Here is an 18,768-nt window from a genome sequence, read left to right on the forward strand (position 1 = left end):
GTGTACGACATACAAGAAAATCTGTACGGAAAAACGCAAATTTGTCAATTCTGGGTACCGTCCGAATATGACGAAATGGCAAATCAATCAAGTCGAACCAGTTTGCCAGGGTACCCTCTATCTCGGTATCGTTTTTTTTTTGTTGCAAACAAAACAAGCGGTTTGATGCTACTGTGCGCATGCATCTGCCGCCTCGGATTTCATGTGGTAGTTATGTAGTGAAAGGAAGTCCGTCTCTTTTTAGAGAACCGGCTTTTTCGGCTCAACTCATTAGAGAGCCGGCTCTCAAACGGCTCACATTATAGTAAGAATCATTATTGCTGTAAAAAGAAGTTGAGAAAAAAAGTATAAAAGGAGAAAATGAAAAAAGACAGGTTTGTGGTTATCCCTTTGATCAGTATATTACCAACAATAATTTAATGCAGAAAATGAATTCATAATTCGAATAAGAAAATGTATTATTCTACTTAATTAGATTTGCGGTCAGCATGGCGGCGCGGTGGTTAGCGCGTGTGCGGCACAGTTCTGATGTCATGGGTTCAAATCCAGCTACCAGCCTTCCTGTGCGGAGTTTGCATGTTCTCCCCGTGCTTGCGTGGGTTTCCTCCGGGCACTCCGGTTTCCTCCCACATCCCCAAAAACATGCATCTCAGGTTAATTGGCCGGTCCAAATTGTCCTTAGGTGTGAATTAGCAAGCGAATTGTCTGTCCTAGGATGGGCTCCAGCACCCCCGCGACCCTACTGAGGATAAGCGGTGCAGATAATGGATGGATGGATGGATGGATTATATTTGCATGTATTTTTTCCTTCTACAGTGAACGTCCAAGCGACTTCATTTTTCAACTTTTTTTATAATAAACCTTAATCATGTCAAGCAACTCAGTATCTCACAACAAAATGTTAATTAACAATACATATGATATAATGAAACACATGTAGAATATAACATTAAACTACATCAATAAACACGTTTGAAAAAAAAATATGGCGTAAGATTTTTTTGTAAGGGAAAATACAACATTTTGTAAGATCTTCTAGAAATTCGCTGACATAGCTGTGACAACCTCTTGTGATTTACTTACATCTTTACCTCTTAATCCTGATTCTCCGGGATTTCCATGAGGGCCCGCATCTCCCTTGTCACCTTTGGAGCCGGCCTGTCCCTGTTGAACAAATTATTATCAAGTCATTTTTATTTGTATAGCCCTTAATCCCAAAGAGTCTCAAAGGGCTGCCAAGACCACCAATTATTGCAAACTATAGACCAGGGGTGGCGAAAAAGCGTCTGTAGAGCCAATCAGAATGCGTCTCTTTACCTCATCATATTTTCTATATACTGTGGCTCTGTGCCTCGTTACATCTTTAGTTTTTTCCCCCTCTTAAAACACACTTGAATCCATCAGAGTTAATAACAAATAATAAATAATATTTTGAAATTAATTTGGCAGATTTGTTGTTTTTAATGCTGCTCCGGACCAGCTCGGTGGCCTTGGGGGTATGGCGTCCGCCCCGAGACTGGGAGGTTGCTGGTTCAAGCCTCGGCTGAGTCATTCCTAAGACTTTCAACATTGGTACTCATTGCCTCCCTACTCGGCATTAGGGATTCGAATTGGGGGTTTTGGTCACCTAATGACTCCCAACACATCAGTTGGGTTGAGCGAGGGGGCTGGGAATCCCCTCCTCTGTATCAATCTCCCAGAAAGAGTCAGAAATGTTAATGTGTTCTTGACTCTAGCCACCTCCCACTAGGGGGATATGGCTCCGGTATATATATAATAATGCTCCGGACATTTAACTGACTGCCAATCACGGAAATAGTGTTATGTGTTATTTTATGTGTGTTATGGGATATAATATGTTTTTAATTGTGTGTGTGTGTTTGTGTGTGTCTGTCTGTCATGGCAGGTCAGTGCGTGGTGTTGTTCTTTGATTCTCACAGTTAAAAATTTCGGCTCTTTGTGTCAAACTCGTTCTCCACCCCTGCTATAGACTATTATTACATCATCCCCTGATCTAAAACCTACATTAGGGCAATCTAGTTATTATATTTTTGACTTAAAAATGTATTATTCCTACCACCATTTGTAAATGAATGAACTTTTACAACGGGAGAGCTGATTTCACTGCCCATAGAATTATATTTGCCTTCATTGCCATTGATAACGACATATTGTTGTCATGTCCAGCATGGTCGTCGTGGCGACCGGCTGGCCCCGCCCCCTGGGCACCGGCTGTAGCAGATCGCCTAATTTGCGTGTGTGCTTCTTAATGGGGGTTTTGGGTATTGCCGGTTGCTGGTTCATTGCGCTTTCTGTTCTGTATTAATCTGTTCTGTTTGACTTGAGGAAAACCTGTGTTTGTCCTAGTCTGAGTTCCTGTTTGCCTGTAAGCCTGTTTTTGTTTTGTTTTGTCCCTGAGTGTTGAGCAACTTTTATTTTGCTAAATAAAAGTAACTGGTCGTTACGCGATTGAGTTCATCCTTCCTGCCTCCTGCCTCCGATCTCGTCCGGTTCTCTGACAATTGTTGTGCACGTTGTTAGCCAAGAGATAAAGGTAAGAGTGAAACAGGTGGAATATCTGTGTCGAGGAAGACCCAAGTTTTAAATAACTTCACGCTTTGTGCATGAATGAAACTAGCATAAACAAACCCTAATCATGCAAAAGGTGTCAATCGAAAAAGGAAGGCTAACTACCACATTGGGAATCCATTTAAGCGTCTGTTTGTTTGTAAACGTAAATAATGAGCTGAAAACAGATTACAAGAAGCAACTTCCAACAAAGAACAAATTCCTATATATCCGTCGGCGTTATCATCTGTTTTGGAATAAATATATTACACAGTTGGATTCTGTGGATCGCAACAGAGCCATTTTCATGGACATTCAAAGAAGTTATCACCCTCAAGCAGAGAGAGGGTGGTGATAAGGTTGTTGTTTGGGATGGAAGTATAAAAATCTGTGTGTGTGTGTCTGTCCACCTGAGAAAATGGGGAAGGTGTTTAGATAGGACCACCAACTTTCACAGGCAGTCAGGTAGGTTACAGTGGATGTGCAAAATAAAAAATAAATAAACAGAGATAGCACTAGGGGTTTTGTTGACTCCGCATTTTTTCCCAGAAAGACATTCCACGGGGCAGAACGCCAACACCATCTTTTACAGGGAGTGTGATAAGTTACTCCGGATGTGAAAAAATGCCAAGAACACTGACAAAAAAGCCAGAACAAGGTTGGCCATGATCACAAAATTTTAAAAGCAATCAGGAAGTTCACACCAGAAGTGAAAATGCCTCAAAAAAATCGTTGGCCCAGTACTTTTTGTTTTACTGGCAGTTGTTTTAAAGTAAGACTTTCCACTCTCCCAGGCCAGAAAAACATTGAACATCAGCACCATCTATTACAGGCAGAGTGAGGAGTTACTCCAGATATGAAAACTGCCCAAAAAGCTGAATTGGCATTTTATTTATTTTGCTGACTCAGTAGCTTCCCATGAAGACATTCAACTCTCTCAGACCAGAAAAAGTTTGGCCAAGATTACAAATTTTTTCAGGCCATCAGGTAGGTCACTCTAGAGGTGAAAAGGCTCCCCCCTGGCAAAGGTTTACTCAGTACTTTTAGTTTTGCTAACTCAGCATTTTTTCCAGTAAAACTTTCCAATCTCCCAGGCGAGAAGAACATCATTACCATCTTTTACAGGCAGTGTAATTAGTAACTTTAGATGTGAAAATTGCATACAAGCTAACTTGTTTTTTTCTTATTTTGCTGACTTAGCAGCTTCCCCGGAAGACATTCAACTCTTTCAGACCAGGATTACAAAATTTTACAAGCTATGAAGTAGGTCACTCTAGAGGTGAATATGCCCCCCCTGAAAAAATTGACTGAGTACTTTCAGTTTTGATGACTCATCCTTTTTCCAGGATTGACATTCCACTCTTCTAGGTCAGGACTTACGATTTCAACACAAAGTATTGTAGAAAGTTTAAAGGGTTGAACTATATGTGGGAAAAAATGCCCCAAAAAATTGACTCAACACTTAGTCAGGCCAGACCCAGCTCTTCTACAAGCAACAAGGTAGATCACTCTAGAGGTGAAAATGCTAATAACCCTGCCAAAAAGGGAAACACCTCCCAAAAATACTTTCGCGTCTTAATGCGGGTGATGCTCCAATGGTGCACGTTGAGATTATGATTTTGATGTACATGGATATCTGTTGACAGCAGGGCGACGCAGTAGTTAGCGCGTGAGCGGCACAGTTCTGAACCTCTTGTGTGGAGTTTGCATGTTCTCCCCGTGCTTACGTGGGTTTCCTCCGGGCACTCCGGTTTCCTCCCACATCCCAAAAACATGCATGTCAGTTGAATTGGCCGGTCCAAATTGTCCCTAGGTGTGAATGAATGAGGGAGTTGTCTGTGTCTTTGTGCCTGCGACTGGCTGGCAAACAGTTCAGGGTGTCCCCTGCCCACTGCCGGAAGACAGCTGGGATGGGCTCCAGCACCCCCGCGACCCTACTGAGGATAAGCGGTGCAGATAATGGATGGATGGATGGATATCTGTGGATTTCATTACCTTCGGTCCTGGTTTTCCAGATAATCCCACATTTCCCTGTAAAGTAGAGCAACATAGAATATATAAGAAAAAAGGCAAAGCATTATTTTGTAAAAAAGAAACCCACTCACCCGCTCGCCGTTCTCTCCCTTCGGTCCCCCTTGTCCCGGAATCCCGAAACCTGGACTTCCCTGCAGCCAATCGTGATATAAACAAAACTATCCATTTTTCTGGAAAAACTGTTTTCTAATCCGTCCAACCTTTTCGCCTTTGTCTCCTTGTTCGCCCTTGGTTCCCGGGGGTCCGGCGGGACCGGTCGGCCCCACGTCTCCCTGCAGGAAACGAAATGTGACACATCAATAGGCGACTTTTCAAAAGCAAAGTCGTGGCTCTTGAGAGGCTGACTGAGTCATTCAAACGCACAAAGCTAATGAGAGAAACTTTTAATTGAGCGGAGGGCCCTAAGGAAAACCCGCCGCCACGACATGTTCCAAAACAGTAATCGCTACCCCGTTAACTAATGGACATGTCTTCATCGAGATCTCACCCGGACGCCCTTTTTGCCGGTTGGACCGATAATCTGTTCCGTGGAGACACAAATATCAAAATAATGAGTGCAGAAATATGATCGTATAGATTTATATCTATTATATATCATGTATTATTTAGAAGAGGTGTCTTACACCATTGGCTGAGTCTCCAGGGGCTCCTCTTGGACCTTCGTCTCCCTTTAAGCCAATTGGTCCTGTCAGACCCTGGAGAGGCAAAAAAAAAAAAGGAAAATACTGTAGATGTCAAGAACTAGAACAGGATCAGGACCCAAATGCGTGAAGTTCTAACACAAGCTTTTATTTTACGGGAAATGGGGAGTCATGCACGTTAGGCAGCGGTCTGGCGTGGAAAGACAGGAAGCCAGAGACCGACGAGATCGACACCAATTGCCCGAGTAGATATCGGACAGATGGGGTCGATAGCGGACAGGAGGGGACAGACAGGATTGATATAGAAACAGGATATCGAAACTAAACAGGACAAACTAGACGGGAATACAAATAAAAATGACTTGACATGACTTGACTTGGACAGAATAATAAACAGGACAAAAATGGACGCGAACAAAACTGGAAACCAATATTAAACAGGACAAAATAAACGGAAACAATACCGGACAGGAAATACCAACAGGCCCGAGTCAGAACCCACCTCTTGCGGGGCAGAGGTTCGTTGACGGACTGACAAACAGAGAGTGGGAACGCTGAACTTGTATAGAAAGAAAGCCAATCTGTTTCTTTCTCGCCAACTCTCTCTCTTTCTCTCTCTCTCTTCCTCTCCCTTTTTCTATTTGTCTTTTTTTCTTTCTCTCCCTCTCTCCCTTTTTGTATTGTCTCTTTTCTTTCTCACCCTCTCGCTTTCCCTTTTTTCTATTCATCTCTCTTTCATTATTTTAATTTTCGTTTTTCTCACTTTATCTCCTTCTCATGCTCTTTCTTTCTCTCTTTGTTTTTTTCTTTTTCACATTTTTTTATAACGCTATAAATATAAATTGATGTGATTTGGAGCCATTTTTGTCCACAGTGACCTCAACATTCAGATAAATGGATCTTTTTCTTTGCTTTTTATTTTTTGAATGTATTTGTCAAGATATTTATCAAACGTACCGAAAATGAAACACATCCTAGCTGGCGGTATTGCATTCTGAGGTTTTCAATTCATATTGTCAAATTTAGTGCTTCAAAAATATTTTTTTCTAAGTGTTTCAAAAAACAATTGCATTAAGTTGTCTATTTAGAGACCAAAAGAATTAATTTCATTTTTTCATTTCATATCGTCACTGCTATTCTAAAAACAAATCTCAATTTCTTTGTAATTTCTATATTTGTTCCATGAACGGAATTTTAACAATAAAATATGCTTGAAAATGGATTTTTGAATTAGCAGTGCCGATATGAGAAAGTGGATGGGCCTAAATGATCCTTTTGCTCTTTTTCAATGTTCCCTGCAATTTTCCTTACGGGTATGAGCGTTCACACACAGTCGGTGAGCAACGCTTGAAACAACAGTGAGCCACAATAATCCCAAGTGTGGCAATTTATCAAACATGTCCAAAACTTGACATCAAGTTACATTTTGCTGAGTTTCGGGCAATGCAAAATTATTTTTCTCTTTTGAATGAATTGACTCATGTACTATTGCAAAGGTTGTACGGCCTACAGACGTCGTTTGTTCTTACAATTTTTTCACAAGATATCCATTTCTTTTTATTTCCTGATATATTTTGTCGCATAATATTGACATTTTTGGGCGCTTATTGAGTCGGTTGTAAGATACAGAATTGTACTTAATCACATTTTTTAGTGGAAGTACAATGTTGGCAACACGATACACTTGATATGATTGGAAATGATTTTAATGCAACACAAACTTTTTATTCTTTTTCCGTGTTTTTTCTACTTTTTTTTATTCCTTTAAAAAAAATTCTCATTGTGTTATTTTTTTCCGAGCTGTTTCTTTTTGTTCTCTATTTACTTTTTTCCTACATTTCTTTCTTTTCTTTTTTTATGGCTTTTTTCTACATTTTTCCTTCTTTTTTTTCTCTTCCTTTTGTTTCTTCTTTTCTCAGCTTTTCACTACTTTTTCATTTTGGTATTTATTTCTTTTTTGTTCCAATCCCCCCTTCCTTTAGGTCATTTTGTGCATAATTTTACATAATATTTGGTCAAGTTGGGATCAAAGAAGCAAAAACAACCTGAAGAGCCGTTTAGGACCCTTTTTAGTGAGCCGAGCCGATGAAGCCGGTTCTCGACAAACTCTACTAACTTTACTCAACTTCGTTCTACTTCGACTCGACTTCAAAATACCGCATCTAGGACACAACGTCAGGGGAACCCGTGTATTTTTACCTTCATGCACTGTAACTTTGACTTAAGTCGCTTCTTAATATGTAATTTTGATCCCTCATTTTTGTGCGCTGGCTAGATTTTCTTGTGCGCCGAGAATGTGCGAGCATTGCACAATTGCGCAAGCGCGCACCTTAGAAGGAACGCCGCTCTTTTTATCAGAAGATACAAAAATAAAATGACTATTTCATCACTCTTCCTGGTCCTTTTTCCATTTTTTTAACCCAGTGCAGCCTTGATTATAAACAATGATCCACAACATCAATGTAAAAGTTTCTAAATACTCAAGTATCGGAAATGTATGTTATTTAATGAGCATCAAAGTTATCTATACACAGAATGAAATATCTCAAATAAACTGATCTTGTGAACTGACATGAGCGCCTCTTGTCTCGTAAACGTTTTCAATAGGCTTTAAACAAAAAGCGAATTCAATGAAAGAGGCGGATAACATCTGTGACCAGTAATGGAGGTGATGTGAACGAGGTGAGCCAAATTAAAATCGGTGACGCGGGACAAGATGTGGGCAAAAGATCTCCATTGAAGCTCTGACGAGTTGGCTCCCGTGTCATCTCCGTCTTTGCTCCTAGAGGTTTATTTAATGAGGGTCCGGCGAGGGTAAAATATTTTGAACAGCCGAGACCCTTTCCCTTAATGTGTTTTAGTGCAATTACCGTATTCACACAATACATCTGAATTTTTGGTTGGAATATAAAATCCATTTTGTCTGCAAGAACATCATGGCTAATGTCACTCACTGCTGGTCCTGGTGGTCCAATTAGTCCCCTTTCGCCTTGTTCTCCCTATAAAAAAAGGTTCTTCATTTGAAACCTTATTTCACCCTCTAGAAAAAAAACCCTGATCAAATAAATTAAGATATTTGGATGAAAGTGTGAGGATATGGACTCACCTTGCTACCTGGCTCCCCTTTAGATCCCTTTTTCCCCTGTGGAAAAAAACTGATTCATTCTCTTGCTAATTTCTAAAAATCAATGGTGGATGACGAAGGCCTCAAAAATATCTAACTCATGTGTTGTTAAGTATATTTTGACCAACAATACTTAATATTATGCATTGAACCAGTCAATTTGTTGCCATTAGGCTCCAAAATCTACCTAAAGGCCTTCACAAAAAATCCTGAAGGCCTTGTCCCATAATATCAGTCTTCAAGAAAGCTATTGGTTTATGCAATGAGATTCCAAGTTGGCGACTGAACGCTAGCTAGCAAGCGTTGAGAAACTGATTTCACGGATTGTCTAATGCAGGAGTGTCAAACTCATTTGAGCTGGGGGCCACATGCTAGAAAAAAACTCACTGGGGCAGGACAAGTAGTTTTCAGGAAAAGAGAAATAAAGAGAGAGGGAAAAAAAGAGAAAGCGGGGAAGGGAGAGCTAAAAAGAGAGAGAACAAGGGAGACAAGGTTAGAGAGAAAAGGTAAAACTCAAAAAGGAGAAAGAATAAGAGAAATAGAGAGAACTCAATAGATAGAAAGAGAGAGGGCAGGGGAGAGAAAGAGAAAAAGAAAAAGACAGAAAAAGATAAAAACAAAACAAGAAATAAAGTGAGAAATAGAGAAACAAAATCATAAGAGTGTGAAAAAGAAAAAAACAAAGAGAGAAAGAAAGAGGAAGAGAGTGAGCATGAAAAAAGAGAGATAAAGTGATTAAAAAAGAAAAGAAAGACAAAATGAAAAAGAAAAGTAGAAAAAAAGGGAGAGAGAGGGTGAGAAAGAAAAAAGCCAAATACAAAAAGGAGAGAGTGAGAGGGAGAGAGAGAAAGAGAGAGAATTGGAGGGAGGGAGAGAAAGAAACCGAGAGAAAGAGCGAGAGAGGGTGAGAAAGAAGAGACAAAAAGAAAAGGGGAGTGAGAGAGGAAGAGAAAGAGTGAGAAAGAAAGAGGAAAGCAAGAGAAAGAGAGTTGGAGAGGGGGAGATAGAAAATTTGATAGAGGGAGAGAAAAATTAACAGAGAGAGAGAAAAAAAGAATATTACGACAGTTGCTTTGTGAGTGGTGCCTGGCTTGGCTGACATCAAATGGACATACCGGTATTTAACACTGCAGCTCGTTTTTCTCTCGAGCTTCTCTCAGTGTTGTCTCACTGGCCCGATTAAAACCCTCGGCTGGCCTGAATCGGCCCACGGGCCACCCGTTTGGCACCTATGGTCTAATGGTTGGTAATCCACCAAAGCGATGGCACCAACAGAAGTTACATTTGACTAGAAGAGCTACACAAGGAAAGACAATATATTGTGTTGTAGCGAAAGGTTGGGCAACTCCGAAGCCTTTTGCAAGCAGGAAAAGGTTTTGTCCGCCACTTCCAGACTAGAGGTAGGATTATAAGCGAGTCACTAATTCAGACTGGAGCTGAATGCATAGATGTAAAATATACGGCCTGCCACTGCTCAAAACTCATGTAGCAGTCCTTTACATAGAACCTCTTATTCTGGGTAGTTCTATAGTGGCAGGGGTCAAAAATGAAATACAGACCCGAGGTCCTATGCTTCCTTGGACGCCTGGCTCTCCAACTTCACCCTGGACAGATTAATCACATCATCCCAAATAATGTAAACCATTTTGAAATTGAATGAAATATTGAGTACCTTTGGGCCGGCGGATCCCACTACACCCACATATCCCTACGAAAAAGAGGGTAGGATTGCAGTTAGACAAAACTACAAAGTACAGTTCTTTCCGAAAAAAAAGGGTCTATTGCATTAGCATATCACAGCAATATTTAATCATGAGTGGAGCCCAGAAAGGATGACAAGAAGAGAATTGGGATGGATTTGGACTTTGTCCTAGCATGTTTTCCGATACGTCATTTTGTGTGCGTTACCTTCTCCCATGGATCCCCGCCAGGGCCCCGGATCCCTTCTGAGCTGTAACTGCATTCCCCCTACAAAAGTTCGTCAAATCAAAAGTATTTGTGAAGCTCTAAATTGCAATTTAAAGTGCTTCATAAAAACATTTAGGGTACAATAACACATCTATCTATCTATCTAACCTGATCAGATCCCTTGAGAGGGGTGACCGACAGCAAGACAAACACATACAAAAATAAAGAAAATAAAAAAAAGGAAAAAGTAGGAAAAAAAAGCTCACACAAGTTTTTGGGGACCATGGCCAACCCAAATGCCCAACCCAAATGCCCAAACACCCAAACAGGTTAAGCACCACGGCAACCGAGTCGGTCATGCTTTGGTCCCTCCAGATGAAACGGGACACAAGAAAGCGGCCATGTCACTCTGGTCAGGGTGACACAACACACTCTTCTGTTCAACAGCAGGGCCCGACAGCTTTCACTGGTTTACCCTTGCCGCATCATATGGGTGCCCTGCCCATCCCTTAGAACAATAACACAATAAAACGATAAAATCCCCTCCCTTATCCCCACCCAACAACCTGAAACGCCCAAAACACAGGCACACATGATAAACAATAAAAACCAAATAAATAGTATGGAATATGATTATGACAAGGCACAGACTAACCAAGTGAGGAAAGAGACTTGAGTGAGACCTATCCCCACTGATAGGGACCGCAGTAGATGGCCTCGGGATTTTCAGCCATTGAACCACACCCTACACAATTGTCCCCCATAAGCACTGCTGCTAAATTGTGTAGCAGCTGCAAGCTGGCTCTGTTATTTTTGTCATGATTACCGATGTGAATCACCCATGTCCGCTCATTTGGCGCTAACTGCCGTGGGTTCCGATTGGCTACCTGTCAGTATTTGAACCAATCCCCGGGGTTAGTCCATCTGCAAATCTCTGTGCATACAAGACAAGCGTTTTTCGACCCTGATTCCCGCCTGTCTCGTTTTTGCCCTTGTTTGTCTCCGGTTACAACCCCTTTTGATCCCGATCACTTCTGTCTACCCGTCCCGGCTTACGACCCTTTTTTGTTCCCGACTACGCCTACTCTCCCATTCTGGCTTACGACTCGTTTCCAACTCCGATCACGGCTTGCTCTCCCAGTCCCAGCTACCGACCAGTTTTCCGCCCCTCACACCGCCATCGCTCGCTATGGAAAATCCACTTTCACGTTCGGATCACAATCCGAGTACGAGAGCGATTTTCTTCCCGCGCCCAGCGAACACCAGATCGTGGGCGTGGCTCTTCCTCTCTCTTTCAATAAAACTTCTGGTAAACGTCACGCAAGTGGGTCCTGTTTCTGTCCTGGTCTCTGACACTTTTTGGGAATATCGGAGAGTAGAGCATTATAATAATCTAAATGAGAGGATATAAAAGCATGCATCAGCATGTCCATGTTTGCCTGAGAGAGAAACTGGCAGACTAGATTTTTGATATGTGGAGAAAAATTTTGCTCAGAATGAAAAATAATGATGGCAAATTGCCAGACTTTAAGAACAAGACATTTATACACATTGTTACCTTCTCTCCTTTGGGACCAGGTACGCCAGGTATGCCGTCGATACCAATAGGACCAGGTAAACCTGCAATTCCCTTGTTGGTTGTGAACGATAAAGAACAAGATGAAACTTTTTCACAAAGTATTTAACATTTTCCATATACGCACTTACATTGCTTCCGGCTTCTCCTCTTTCACCTTTTGTTCCCGGCTTCCCACGTAAACCCTTGCGAGGAAATATACAAGTTTGTTATCTGAAGTCCAACAAAAAAGACCATAATCATCCTTTTGTACCTTTTCTCCAGGCTGCCCAGGGACTCCCTTCAAAAAGCAGCAAAACACATTGTGATTAAGGTAGGCTGTAAAACAATATTTTATCTAATTTTCTTGCCTGAGCAATAAACAAACTACTCCAGGGTTACTTTGAAGGTGGTTTTGGTTAATCTAAGTGGGCTTACTTTAGATGTCAGTTATGTATTCGGATTAAAAAAGGTCGACCAAACAACAGCCACTTCTATGATTGACGCGACTGGCAGGACCAGAACGGAAACAGGACCCACTCGCGAAACGGGTTTTATTAGAAGAAAGGGAAAGGGTTGCGCCCCCGATCCGGGGATTGCTGGACGCGGGAAGCAAGTCGCTCTAAACGCGGAAGTAGGACTTCCGTGGCGAGCAATGGCAGTGTCGGGAACAGAAAAAACGGGTCAGTAGCTGGGATGGAAGAGCAAAAACGTGGTCGGGATCGGAAAACAACTCGAAAGCCAGGAGAGGAGAGTAGACGTGGTCGAGATCAAAAACGGATCGTTATTCGGGACGGGAGAACAGACGTGGTCGAGATCAAAACAGGTCGTAATTCGGGACGGGAGAACAGACGTGGTCGAGATCAAAACAGATCGTAGCGGGAGACAAACAGGAGCAAAAAAACAGGACAGGCGAAAAAGGGCTTGCCGCAGACGGATCGACAAAAGGGGACTGACAGGACAGTTTAAATACTGACAGGGAGCCAATCTGTCAACAAGCTGCAGCTGGCGCCACACGGGCGGGGCCAATTGGGCGCCATGGCAACCGTGACAGTAACGGAAAAAACGTAGGAAGTATTCTGACCTTTGTTTTGAATTTATTTGCCTGATTTACCCAATAGCATTTTTATTAAAAATATGGGAAATACATGCAATGAGATAGTGTAAGCAATGCATACTTGGATAAAATCTCTAAATTTGATCTCTTCTTACCTTAATAGATATTCCTGGCGGTCCTACTGGGCCAGGCAAACCCGAAACGCCAATGATTCCAGGAATTCCCTGAGGACAGAGTCGAAAAAGATTTTTTCACATTAAATTCAATTCCTTAAAACCTTTGAGCTTTAGACTCACTGGGGATCCTGGTTCTCCCTTTTGCCCAGGGATGAAGTTGGCGTCTGGGGCTGCGATCACATAACCTGGCTCTCCCTGTGAGGATTTGGAATATTGTTTCCATTTTTTTGCGTTTAACTATATCAAATATGCATTCAAAGATCCCTTTATAAAACGTACTCTCTCTCCTCTTTGGCCTTTTGGCCCAGTGAGACCATGAGGACCCTGTAATAACACAATCATGGTCATAATTGAATTAAACACATACATTTACCGAGTTGTTTTACCGTATCGCCCGGTACGCCTGGAGGCCCCTGAAAGAACAGAAGTCAATTGTTCAAGAGCGACAAAAGTGTTAAAACACAAAGTCAATGTTGATACAAGTCTATAGTCTTTGCAATTCATTTACCCGTTGGCCGGCAGAGCCCGGAGGTCCAGATCTTCCAGGGCGTCCGGGCAGCCCAGGGATGCCATCTGTTCCGGGAGGTCCCTGTCAAAGTAATGTGATACACCCAATGCAGCGAAGGGAAAATTGAATTACCCGGTAAGTAAAACAATATCACACTCAAGTCACAACAGAATATACTAGCCAACAGTGTTCCCTCTAAGCTGCGCGCGTGCGCAATTGCGCACTGCTCGCACATTCTCAGCGCACAAGAAAATCGAGCCAGCGCACAAAAATGAGGGTTCAAAATTACTAATTAAGAAGCGACTTAAGTCAAAGTTACAGTGCATGAAGGTAAAAATGCACGGGTTCCCCCGACGTTGTGTCCTAAATGCCGTATTTTGAAGTCGAGTCTAAGTAGAACGAAGTTGAGTAAAGTTAGTAGAGTTTGTCGAGAACCGGCTTCTTCGGCTCGGCTCACCAAAAGGAACTGGCTCTCTCGGGTCCTAAACGGCTCTTCGGGTTGTTTTTGCTTTTTTAATCCCAACATGACCAAATATTATGTAAAATTATGCACAAAATGACTTAAAGGAAGGGGGGGATAGAACAAAAATGAAAAAAATACCAAAATGAAAAAGTAGTGAAAAGCTGAGAAACAAAGAAACAAAAGGAAGAGGAAAAAAAGAAGGAAACATTTTAGAAAAAAGCCAGACATAAAGAAAAGAAAGAAATGTAGGAAAAAAGCAAATAGAGAACAAAAAGAAAAAAGTAACAGCTCAGAAAAAAATAAACACAATCAGATTTTTTTAAAGGAATTTTAAAAAAAGTAGAAAAAAACACGGAAAAAAGAAGAAAAAGTATGTGTTGCATTCAAATAATTTCCAATTCTATCAAGTGAATCTTGTTGCCAACATTGTACTTCCACTAAAAAAATGTGATTAAGTACAGTCCTGTATCTTACAACCGACTAAATAAGCCCCCAAAAATGTTAATATTATGCGACGAAATATATCAACAAATAAAAAGAAATGGAAATCTTGTGAAAGAATTGTTGTAAAAACAAATGACGTTTGAAGGCCTTACAACTTTTGCAATGGTACATGAGTCCATTTATTCAAAAGAGAAAAATAATTTTGCATTGCCGGAAACTCAGCAAAATGTAACGTAATGTCAAGTTTTGGACATGTTTGATAATGGATTAGTTGCCACACTTGGGATTACCGTTGCTCACTGTTGTTTCAAGCTTTGCTCACCGACTTTGTGTGAACGCTCAGACGCGTGGAAAATTAGAGGGAACATTGCTAGCCAACGCTCACGCCTTACCCTTTCGCCCTTTTCTCCCTTTGTAGAAGTGAAAGGATCTAAGTTCCCGGGAGTTTGCCTAAATGTCTGTGAAAAATACATGTCAAGGCAGTGTTAAATTGACAACGGGTATCTTAGTGAAACTTACCAGACCACCTCCAACACTATCACCCTGAAAAAGCGATGCGGATTTTATTATAAATGACTGTATTAGCAAGAGGGTTGGGTAGGGTTACTTTAACTTGATTACTTTCAATTACTTTTGGATTACTCCAATACCAAATATGCTAATAAAAGACAAAAGAAACTAAATATGAATAAAATTACAAAATTTTGTGCAGGCTTGGGGAGTAACGGAACACATGGAACGGCAAAAATGATGTTGGCAAGCTGTTTGGATTGATTTTCATTTTGTTTCTGTCGCATTTTATGTTAGTTTTGCCAGAGATCAAAGAGATCAAAGCCAGGAGAGAAAGCTTACCACGTGTTGTGAGTAATCATTTTATTCATATTTAGTTTCTTTTGTCTTTTATTAGCATATTTGGTACTGGAGTCATCCAAAAGTCATTGAAAGTAATCAAGTTAAAGTAACCCTACCCAACCCTGATTAGCAAACAATCTCCTTTAAACTCACCCTTTCTCCTTTCTGGCCCTGGAAAAGGCAGAACATAATTTTCAAATAATTTTTAAAAATGGCATGAAATGTAGTGCACAACCTACTTTAACACATCGGCAAGGTCCCTGAGGTTTTCCCGGGTCCTTTGGGTCATCAGTAGGCATGTTCAGTTGATTTAACTATAATGAGATAAGTTATACGTTTGCAAACAATTTTGACATCATGAGATAGCTACCAAAGGTAAAAACCTGTTCGAAATAACCATCCATCAACTGTAGACCATGAATCTTTTGCGCAAATAAGCCCAGCAAATAAATGACTGCCACCTTCTTTGTTTCGGGTGGCTTGCATGGAATAGGTGGAACGACAGTGGACAGTTCCCGAACGTACCAATTCACCATGTACCATAATGAAATTTGATTACATGAAGTTTAGAATGTAATTAAAACATCCAAGGCTATGTATTGATAAAATATGTTCTCACCGTATGTAATTATGACGCAAATGTATCACTTTTTTGGCTTTCTAACAAGTTTAGCCATTTCAAACACCGTCACCTGATACTGAGAGTATCAGATATCTAAGAGCACGCCCATAGGGGCATGATCTAGTCGAGCTTTACTGGTCCATATAAAAAGAATTGGCTAAGCGATCGCCGCTCTCTTTTTCTCCTACCTGACTGACTCATCGCACTTCGGCCGCATGGCACGGCTTTGTAGGCCTGTCACTGCGACCTTGAGTTCGGCAGTAGTTAATAATTCGTTTCAATTCTAACAATTTTCAAAATTAAAGATAGAAAAATCCCTACAAATCTAACTTAACAATGTAGATTTTTAAAGCCTTAACTAGATTTAAAGTAAACGCGAGGAAGATAATTTACTGTTAGCTAATACATGAAAAATGACAGTGGTTTACATCCACCTACAAGCAGTAAATTCTGTAAAACCAGTCTATGGATACAATTCAAATGTATTAAATATGTGTGTTTTCCTTTTACCTCATCATCGTGCTGCTTGAACTCAGAGAGGAGCTCCTCGCTGCAGATGTTGCTAACAAATTCGTTCTCGATAGAAGGAAAGTCATCGAAGGTCTGAGAGTAGAAGACGTTTTTATAACTGCTAGGTGCCGCAACCTGACTCAACTCCTGCAGGTCAGCATTGGCAACACCCACGGCGAGGATGCTGACACCTGTAATAAAATAACACATTGATTTTAAATGGAAATATTGAGAAGTGGCCCGCCAGGTTAGTGTAACCCTGTCGGAAACTCTTATTTTGTTGATTGCTTCAAACTCTGTTGTTTAGTTAGTACAAAGGATGTTTAATGTATGCCTTAAAATGTAAATCATCATTAATTAAATATATGAAGTGCATTTAGATTCTATTCATATATAAAAGAGTGTGTATTGTAAGGTTTTAACATTTCCTGAACTGAAATCTGACTCCTAATTCCTTACAGTTGGAGCGTATTCAGAAGTCGGAGAAGTTATTGAGCCGAGTATAGTCCACATGTTAATCTATTAGCCGAATCCAACAGCTTTCTTCCTCGCTGATTACAATCGTGTGTAGAAAGAGAGCGAGCGAACGGGGGCGTCCGAGTTGCCCACTTTTATGACACATGATGATCAAATGTCCAGCCCCATGACCAAGCCTCTGGCTGATTGGTCCGCGCCGTCCTTGATGCAAATTTCCCAATCATCCTTTGAAGCTTGGGAGAAGGGTTAGAGGTCCTCGCCCTCCGGACAGAATGGGGCACGATACACACATTCTAACGCCCCAGGCGAGGTGATAGGTAACCCAAACAAAACATTCCAAAGCACAGGCGTTTAAAAGGTTTCACTCAAGGCTGAGGTAACACAAAGTATTTTTGAGTATAATTGGAATAAAACAGCGTAAAAAATAGTATATAACTTCAGTATCCATATGGCACCAAGGTAGCACGGAACGTCTGCTACCCTCCAGCATTGAAGTTAGCCTTCCCTGCTCTAAACTTTGACTATCAACTGACAGCTTTGTCCCCCTGGCCATTAGACAGTTAAATGGTCAATCACACACATAGTAAGCCTACACAGCTGCTAATCTGTACATCTGTTTTTTTTTTGTTTTTGCACTACTGGCAGTTCTCTATACCTGGCCACTCCTTTGCACATCTGTTCTCCTCTGCACTATCGTACTCCAGTGTTATTGTTATTGTATAGTGACTTGTTTACCTGACTGCCCATTTTGCACATCTGGTTAGCTGCTCCTCTTGCACTCTTTGCACTACTGTATAATACTATACATAGCTATAATTATTTAGTATATTATTAGTACTTCAATACTCCAACTCAATACAACATTTTATTTATATCTGTACATTTAAGGAAACTGTGCGGGTCAGATGTATCGACATTTCGTTCTGTGTACACGTGTACAAGAATGACAATAAAGTATATCTGAATCTGAATCTGACCTAAAGCACGTGCCATCCTGGAAGGGTGATCCACATTGTCCTGTGCCTTGCCGTCTGTAATCAGGACCAAGACGTGGGCGACTTCCTGTCTCATGCCCAGAGACTCTTGAAATATTTCCTGTAGAACATAGCTCATGCCCTTTCCTGTTTTTAGAAAGGCAAAAAAAGTTGAAGAAAATTGATTATTCTGAATCTGTGGATGATGTTATATTGTGCAAAAACCTGTCTTGGTGTTGCCCCCTCGGTAGCGTAACTTCATGAGTGCCCTCAGCAGAGAGTTTCGGTTTTTGTGATCGTTGAATCGGAATTCAATTCGAGGCTCATCACTGAAGTGAACCACGGCTATCTGAATGCGGGAATAGAGGATTTCACTTTAAATGTATTCTGTATTTAATATTGGACACCTGCAAAGGAGATTATATAGGATGCCAGTTAGTTATTTTGACTATTATGAACTCTCTACATTCGTGTTTCTGTTTTTTGATTTCCAAATCCTTTAAAAGCTGTAAGGTGGGCTTAGGGTACTTCCTCAAAAAGTGTGTATGTCTAAACCCGATGGTATCATGTTTCTGTTTCAAATATTGGTACCAGAAGGGCGTGTCTTTCTTTCTCTGTCTTTCTATCGCCTAAATAAATGCAGTTTGATGGGGGAGGTGCCCCCCAGACTTAGGAGCGCGGCCAAGGAGACGGACGTAAGTCCTCCTCTTCTGGCCCCTCCCCCTCTCCAACTGGCAGTTGTAAAAAAGTCGAATGCTTGGTGTATCTTTTCTAGCGTCAGCAACTTGTAAATAGCTCTCCCACAACATTTAAGAGGTCGATTTAGACGCCACAAAAGCAGATCTGCCTTTGTAA

At 41.1% G+C, this 18,768-nt stretch overlaps 1 protein-coding gene across 1 annotated transcript in view; it reads right to left on the reverse strand.

Moving 5' to 3' along the window:
* Window positions 1-18,768, reverse strand: part of col7a1l (collagen type VII alpha 1-like) — a 124,035-nt gene that overhangs the window by 52,685 nt on the left and 52,582 nt on the right. The window contains exons 23-48 of the mRNA XM_088347855.1: window positions 18,139-18,262; window positions 17,917-18,060; window positions 16,463-16,653; window positions 15,570-15,644; window positions 15,484-15,501; window positions 14,998-15,021; window positions 14,871-14,936; window positions 13,572-13,652; window positions 13,450-13,476; window positions 13,343-13,387; window positions 13,184-13,258; window positions 13,043-13,111; window positions 12,105-12,131; window positions 11,983-12,036; window positions 11,834-11,905; window positions 10,276-10,335; window positions 10,040-10,075; window positions 9,927-9,971; window positions 8,350-8,385; window positions 8,198-8,242; window positions 5,226-5,297; window positions 5,090-5,122; window positions 4,803-4,874; window positions 4,674-4,733; window positions 4,564-4,599; window positions 1,084-1,164 (exon numbers count right to left, since the gene is read on the reverse strand). Coding sequence (XP_088203981.1) covers window positions 1,084-1,164; window positions 4,564-4,599; window positions 4,674-4,733; window positions 4,803-4,874; window positions 5,090-5,122; window positions 5,226-5,297; window positions 8,198-8,242; window positions 8,350-8,385; window positions 9,927-9,971; window positions 10,040-10,075; window positions 10,276-10,335; window positions 11,834-11,905; window positions 11,983-12,036; window positions 12,105-12,131; window positions 13,043-13,111; window positions 13,184-13,258; window positions 13,343-13,387; window positions 13,450-13,476; window positions 13,572-13,652; window positions 14,871-14,936; window positions 14,998-15,021; window positions 15,484-15,501; window positions 15,570-15,644; window positions 16,463-16,653; window positions 17,917-18,060; window positions 18,139-18,262 — 1,668 coding nt within the window. The remainder of the gene's footprint in view (window positions 1-1,083; window positions 1,165-4,563; window positions 4,600-4,673; window positions 4,734-4,802; window positions 4,875-5,089; window positions 5,123-5,225; window positions 5,298-8,197; window positions 8,243-8,349; window positions 8,386-9,926; window positions 9,972-10,039; window positions 10,076-10,275; window positions 10,336-11,833; window positions 11,906-11,982; window positions 12,037-12,104; window positions 12,132-13,042; window positions 13,112-13,183; window positions 13,259-13,342; window positions 13,388-13,449; window positions 13,477-13,571; window positions 13,653-14,870; window positions 14,937-14,997; window positions 15,022-15,483; window positions 15,502-15,569; window positions 15,645-16,462; window positions 16,654-17,916; window positions 18,061-18,138; window positions 18,263-18,768) is intronic.

The sequence above is a fragment of the Urocampus carinirostris genome, chromosome 11 (genome assembly GCF_059441175.1).
Source record: "Urocampus carinirostris isolate Australia breed hairy pipefish chromosome 11, RoL_Ucar_1.0, whole genome shotgun sequence".
In the NCBI taxonomy this organism is placed as follows: Eukaryota; Metazoa; Chordata; class Actinopteri; order Syngnathiformes; family Syngnathidae; genus Urocampus; species Urocampus carinirostris.